The sequence below is a fragment of the Anas platyrhynchos genome, chromosome 7, assembly GCF_047663525.1.
Source record: "Anas platyrhynchos isolate ZD024472 breed Pekin duck chromosome 7, IASCAAS_PekinDuck_T2T, whole genome shotgun sequence".
Classification (NCBI taxonomy): domain Eukaryota; kingdom Metazoa; phylum Chordata; class Aves; order Anseriformes; family Anatidae; genus Anas; species Anas platyrhynchos.
The window spans coordinates 29,778,187-29,784,460 of NC_092593.1; the positions used below are offsets into that span (position 1 = coordinate 29,778,187).

The following is a 6,274-nucleotide window of genomic DNA, read 5'->3' on the forward strand; positions in this document are numbered from 1 at the left end:
CCATTCACAGTCAGTTCTTGTCCTGAAACAAGAGGACTGTTGTTTTCTAACCCTGTCCAGACTTTCCTGTATCTAATTGGGTACAAGGGGAACTGAGTGGCTTTTCTTATAACTCCTGGAAGAAAAAAGTGTTTCAGAAAGGCACAGGATGAGAATGAAGAAGTGTCATGCATGGCAGCACAGATTTAGTAGTTTGCCTTGGCTCATGCAAGTCTCTGCTGCAGCATTGGTTCTTGTAATACATTTGTACCTAGTGTTGCATCTGGACCCAGGACTTAGCTCTGTGTAAATCGCAGAGCATTCTCCTTAGGATTTGCACAGATACTGTGTAGTATAGTGGCATTGTTTTGCTTTGTTTTCCTTTTTTTTTTTTTTTTTTCAATCTGACATGAAGCATCACAGAGAAACAATCAGAAAGGACCTGTCCCAAGGGATTCTCAGGTACCCAGGCCAGTTCTGCCCAACAGGAGTTGATTATCACATTCCTTAAATGTTTCATCAGTACCATGAATGGTTGCTAGTGACTGGTTTTGCTGGAAAAACCAGATCATTAAGTGGGAATGTGAGAATCTGGCAGGGGGCTCTGGGTCTACTTAAGATCTGTCAGGTAAGGGCAGAGGAACAGAATTTGGATTTCTAGAAACATGGCTCTTGTAAGTAATCACAGTTACTTAGCTTCTGCAGGGGTTTGGGTTTTCCTGTCTCTGTTTTGCTTGGGCAATGGTGGAAAGCTGTTGGTGGTGCCTATGGATGGGAGTCACTGGCTCAGCATGCGCTCAGTGCTGGTGGCCCTTAGTCAGAAAGAGCACGAAATTGTTGTCGTTGCACCAGAAGTCAACTTGAACGTGAAGGCATCTGAATACTACACTCTCAAAACATATCCAGTGCCTTTAACTAGGGAAGAACTAGGAGCAAGCATGCATTTGTTTGCAAATGATCTTTTTGAGAGAAGACCTTTTCTTCAAAGAATTACTGCACTTTATGAAAAAGTTCACATCATCTCCGATCTCTACTTCTCCTCCTGTGCCAACTTACTGCACAATAAGGATCTGATGCAGGATCTTGAAGGGAGTAAATTTGATGCTGTTCTCACAGATCCTGTTGTACCATGTGGACAAATACTGGCTTTGCATCTCTCGATTCCATCAGTTTTCTTTTTACGAGGACTCCCCTGCAGTTTTGATTTGCAGGCTGCTCAGTGTCCAGACCCCCCTTCTTATGTCCCAAGAACATTTACAGACAACTCAGACCACATGACATTTATCCAGCGCGTGGAAAACTTAGTTCTCAAGGCGTCAGAATCCTTTCTTTGTAATTTTGCCTATTTGCCATTTGAACTGCTGGCCTCGGATTTTCTCCAAAGACAAGTAACAATGACGGATCTTTTAAGCCATGGATCCATTTGGCTTAAGAGAATGGATTTTGTTTTTGAATATCCCATGCCACTGATGCCCAACATAGTTTTTATTGGAGGTATAAATTGTGGAAAGAAAAAGACGTTACCTCAGGTCAGTGATTTCCCTGATAAAATATTTTAAGCTTTGAATGGAAAATGCTGTTTGCAATAATCACCTTACTATATGCTGTGTCTGTATGTACTTGTATACATGAGTATGTGGTATTTAGATTTGCAGTAAGGTGTATTGTAAAGAAAATATGTGAAAAACTGTGTTAATTTTAATTCTCTCCCACTATTGCAGGTACTCTAGTGGTATCTAAGCAGTTTTGCTTATATAATTGTTTGGGTTTTTTTTTGAACTAGGTGGAAAAAGTTGTGGTTTATCACTGCTGTCTTGCTAACGAGACACACATCTAGGCAGGTCTGCTGCTCATCTTTGCTAGTTATTATTACCTCAAACTGTTTTACTGATTCTTTTCAAAACTTTTTTTTTTTTTTTTTCCAGTTAATACAACCATCCTTTCAGAATTTAGAAATAAAGTGTCATTAAGTGTCAATTGGCAGGTAACATTCTGATTGTTCTTTCAGTCTGGGGTTATGCTTGAAAAGCATGGATGCCTTGTGCAATTTTCTGCAAATCTGTTGGAGGGTTTTACAGCTGCTAGCCAGCACCAGGCCATGTACAACAGCTTGCATTGCCTACTGAAAGGCTTCCCTAAAAAGAGTTTATCTAGAGCTGATCTAGATTGCTAAATATCCATTAAAAAAAAATAAATCTGGTATACTCTGACAATCTCAGTAGTAAATCATAGTATTGTCTACAATATTTCTGTTTGATCATTTTTATAACCAGGGCTGATTGTCTATGCATGAAGGAAACAACTTTCCTTTCACAGCCCTGGGGTATGCTCTTCCCGGCAGAACCAGAATTCATGAATTGCTAATCCAGCTTTAAGTATATCTGGCAAAAAACGTGGCCTAATCTTTACCCCTTCCAGCCCTACTTCATCCTTCCAAAGACAGACTTTTCAGAAAAATAGCCAACATGGGTTCACAAGGGGTAGGTCCTGTTTAACAAATTCCATTTCCTTTTATGATAAGATCACCCATCTAGTCGATCAAGGGAAGCCAGTTGATGTAATCTTTTTGGATTTCAGTAAAGCTTTTGATACAGTTTCCCGTAGGATCCTACTGGACAAAATGTCCAGCATTCAGCTAGATAAAATCATCATACGATGGGTGAACAATTGGCTGATGGGTAGGGCTCAAAGGGTTGTGGTAAACGGGATTACATCAGGCTGTCGGCCAGTCCCCCATGGCTCCATTTTAGGGCCAGTTCTTTTCAATGTTTTCATAAGCAATTTGGATTTTGGGACTATAAGGTCTTTTGATGATGTTTAAGGTTTGATGGTAAATTTGCTGATGACACCGAACTTGGAGGAGCTGTTGACTCTGTTGAGGGTGGAAGGGCCTTGCAGAGAGATCTGGATAGATTGGAGCACTGGGCAATCATCAGCAGTACAAAGTTTAACAAGAGCAAGTGCTGGGTCCTGCGCCTGGGACGGGGCAACCATGGCTATACTTACAGACTGGGGGACGAGACACTGGAGAGCAGCCCTACAGAGAGGGATCTGGGGGTTGTGGTTGACAGCAAGGTGAATATGAGCCAGCAGTGTGCCCTGGCAGCCAGGAGGGCCAACCGTGTCCTGGGGTGCACCAAGCAGAGCATTGCTAGTCGGTCGAGGGAAGGGATTGTCCCGCTCGGCTCTGCGTTGGTGTGGCCTCACCTCGAGTACTGTGTGCAGTACAAAAAGGGTGTGAAACTGTTGGAGAGTGTCCAGAGTGCTACAAAGATGGTGAAGGGCCTAGAGGGTTAGACGTATGAAGAGTGGCTGAGGTCACTTGGTCTGTTCTGCCTGGAGAAGAGGAGGCTGAGGGGAGACCTCAGTGCGGCCTACAGCTTCCTCACGAGGGGAAGCAGCGGGGCAGGCGCCCATCTATTCTCTTTAGTGACCAGTGATAGGACCCGAGGGAATGGTGTCAAGATGCAACAGAACATGAATAGAACATGATTTGGATTGACAGGAACAGAGGAATTTTCTTATACAGAAAATTCCATTTTAGAAAAATTGCTGATATGTTTATCATCGTTTTTTAGCAGATCTCTTGTTGAATGATCCCTTATTTCCTTAAATCCCAATGTTCATCCAAAACAAATGGGCGTGCGTCATCCTAGATAGCTGCAGCCCTGATAACTGCCTGAGAGGTTCGATGAACTTTAACACCTCTAATTTGTGTTTGCTGAACCAGTGATTATACATTTACCAAACAGTAAATAAGTCTAAAGATCATCAGGGAAAAGCACAGCACACTTGCCTTAGAAGCGTGGAGGTGGTGGTACCCTGTGTGCAGCACGCACCGGGTTTCTGCAGGGATGGCCCCGGGGCCTGCTTCTCATCCACAAGTTGCAGTGACGCTGGTTCTGCTCCTGTCCGTGCTCGGTCTGGCTGCTGGTGGGAAACTGCTGGTGGTGCCCGTAGATGGGAGTCATTGGCTCAGCATGCGGGAAGTGTTGGACAGCCTGAAGGAGAAAGGGCATGAAGTAGTCGTCGTCGCACCAGAAGTGAATTTATACATAAAGCCATCAAAGAGTTTTGTCATGAAAACGTACCCAATCCCTTTCACGCAGGAAGAGCTGGATAGAGGTTTCCACGAATTTACACAGGATACATTGAAAGAAGGTTCCTTCCTGGAGAGATTTGTTAGAATTTATCAACGGTTTGAAAAAAACTCTGCCTTGTTGCTGTCTACCTGTGAACACTTACTGTACAACAAGGAACTTATGAGATATCTTGAGGAGTCTAAGTTTGATGCTGTCTTTACGGACCCTGTAATACCTTGCGGGCCGATAGTGGCTGAGCACCTTTCAGTCCCTTCTGTCTATTTTCTGCGAGGAATTCCATGTGGCTTAGATTTTGAAGCCACTCAGTGTCCCAATCCCCCTTCTTATGTCCCCAGGGTGTTTACAGAACACACAGACCATATGAACTTCCTCCAGCGTGTGAAGAATCTAGTCTTTGACGTCCCCAATCTTTTTCTCTGCAATTTTTTTTTACAACCATTCTCCAAACTGGCTTCTGAGTTCCTTCAGCGAGATATGACTGTGTTAGATCTCTTACGCAAGGCTTCCGTATGGCTTCTGAGATTAGACTTTGTGTTAGATTATCCAAGACCGTTGATGCCCAACATAGTTTTAATTGGCGGAGTGAATTGTGCTCACAAGGAGCTACCTCAGGTAGGTCGTGCTCTATTCTTAATTCTTATTCTGATTGGCTTCTGTGTTCATGAGTGTAGTTTTGTATAGCAGAGAGATATTAAGTTCCTGTTCAGGGAGAGTTAGGCAAAGCCTGGTGAAAGAAATGCTATTTCTGTCATTTCTTCCTTGCTTTCTTTCTTTGTGTGTGTGTGTGTTTGTATGTAGTCAGCTACATCTTTTGGTGTCCCAGGTACGCTCTGGGACTGAACTCTAGTGCACGTTATCTGGCCTTTTATCAAAACGATTATACATTTACCACACAGGAAACACCTCCAAGGATCAAAAGTTAAGGTGTGACACAGGTTGCTTAAAAGCACGGAGCTGGTGCTGTTGCTTCAGTGCTGCCTGCAGACTTCTTTCTGGGCAGCACGCACCGGGTTCCTGCAGGGATGGCCCCAGTGCCTGCTTCTCACCTGCAAGTCACAGTGACGCTGGTTCTGCTCCTGTCCGTGCTCGGTCTGGCTGCTGGTGGGAAAGTGCTGGCACTGCCTGTAGGTGGGAGTCATTGGCTCAGCATGCGGGAAGCGTTGGAGGGTCTCAAGGCGAAAGGGCATGAAGTAGTCGTCGCTGCACCTGAAATCAATTTACACATAAAACCAACAGACAATTTTACTATGAAAATGTACCCAGTCCCTTTCACACAGGAAGAGATGGATAAGGACTTCCACGCATTTTTAAAGGGTGGGTTTGAAGAAGGATCCTTTCTGGAAAGATTTGTTAGAACATACCAAAGGATGAAAAGACTCTCTGACTTTGCATTCATCAGCTGTGAACACTTACTGTACAACAAAGAACTTATGAGATACCTTGAGGAGTCTAAGTTTGATGTTGTCTTTACAGACCCTGTAATACCTTGCGGGCCGATAGTGGCTGAGCACCTTTCGGTCCCTTCTGTCTATTTTCTGCGAGGAATTCCATGTGGCATAGATTTTGAAGCCACTCAGTGTCCCAATCCCCCTTCTTATGTCCCCAGGGTGTTTACAGAACACACAGACCACATGAGCTTCCTCCAGCGTGTGAAGAATCTGGTCTTTGATGTCCAAAATTTTTTCCTCTGTGATTTTATGTATAAGCCGTACTCCAAACTGGCTTCTGAGTTCCTTCAGCGAGATGTGGACGTGTTAGATCTCTTACGCAAGGCCTCTGTATGGCTTCTGAGATTAGACTTTGTGTTAGATTATCCAAGACCGTTGATGCCCAACATAATTTTAATTGGCGGAGTGAATTGTGCTCACAAGGAGCTACCTCAGGTAGGTCGTGCTCCATTCTTGCTTCTTGTTCTGACTGACGTCTGTGTTTGCAAGAGCGCAGTTTTGTGTAGCAGACAGATATGATAGATATTAAGTTTCCATTCAGGGAGAGTTAGGCAAAGCCTGGTGAAAAAATGCTATTTCTGTCATTTCTTCCTTGCTTTCTGATTTATTTATTTTTTATTTTTATTTTTTGGTGTGTGTGTGTAGTCAGCTACATCTTTTGGTGTCCCGTGTCCCAGGTATGCTCAACTGAGTGGCAGTAAGTGAAGTTACTGGTTTCCAAGGGATTTTCTTTTCCTGCACAAG

The 6,274-nt window shown here is 43.8% G+C and overlaps 1 protein-coding gene and 1 pseudogene across 4 annotated transcripts in view; both read left to right on the plus strand.

The window, feature by feature from the left end:
- Window positions 1–6,274, plus strand: part of LOC101802378 (UDP-glucuronosyltransferase 1A1) — a 35,435-nt gene that overhangs the window by 12,706 nt on the left and 16,455 nt on the right. Inside the window, exon 1 of one of the 4 annotated variants that reach the window (XM_013102404.5) lies at window positions 3,819–4,694. The exons of 2 other annotated variants lie outside the window; for them this stretch is intronic. In XM_013102404.5, the coding sequence (XP_012957858.3) occupies window positions 3,834–4,694 (861 nt within the window). In that variant the 5' untranslated portion in view covers window positions 3,819–3,833. Of the gene's footprint in view, window positions 1–3,818; window positions 4,695–5,046; window positions 5,966–6,274 lie in introns of those variants that run through there. One more of the 4 variants, XM_027462283.3, reaches the window with a different exon arrangement.
- Window positions 627–2,107, plus strand: LOC110353250 (UDP-glucuronosyltransferase 1A1 pseudogene; annotated as a pseudogene).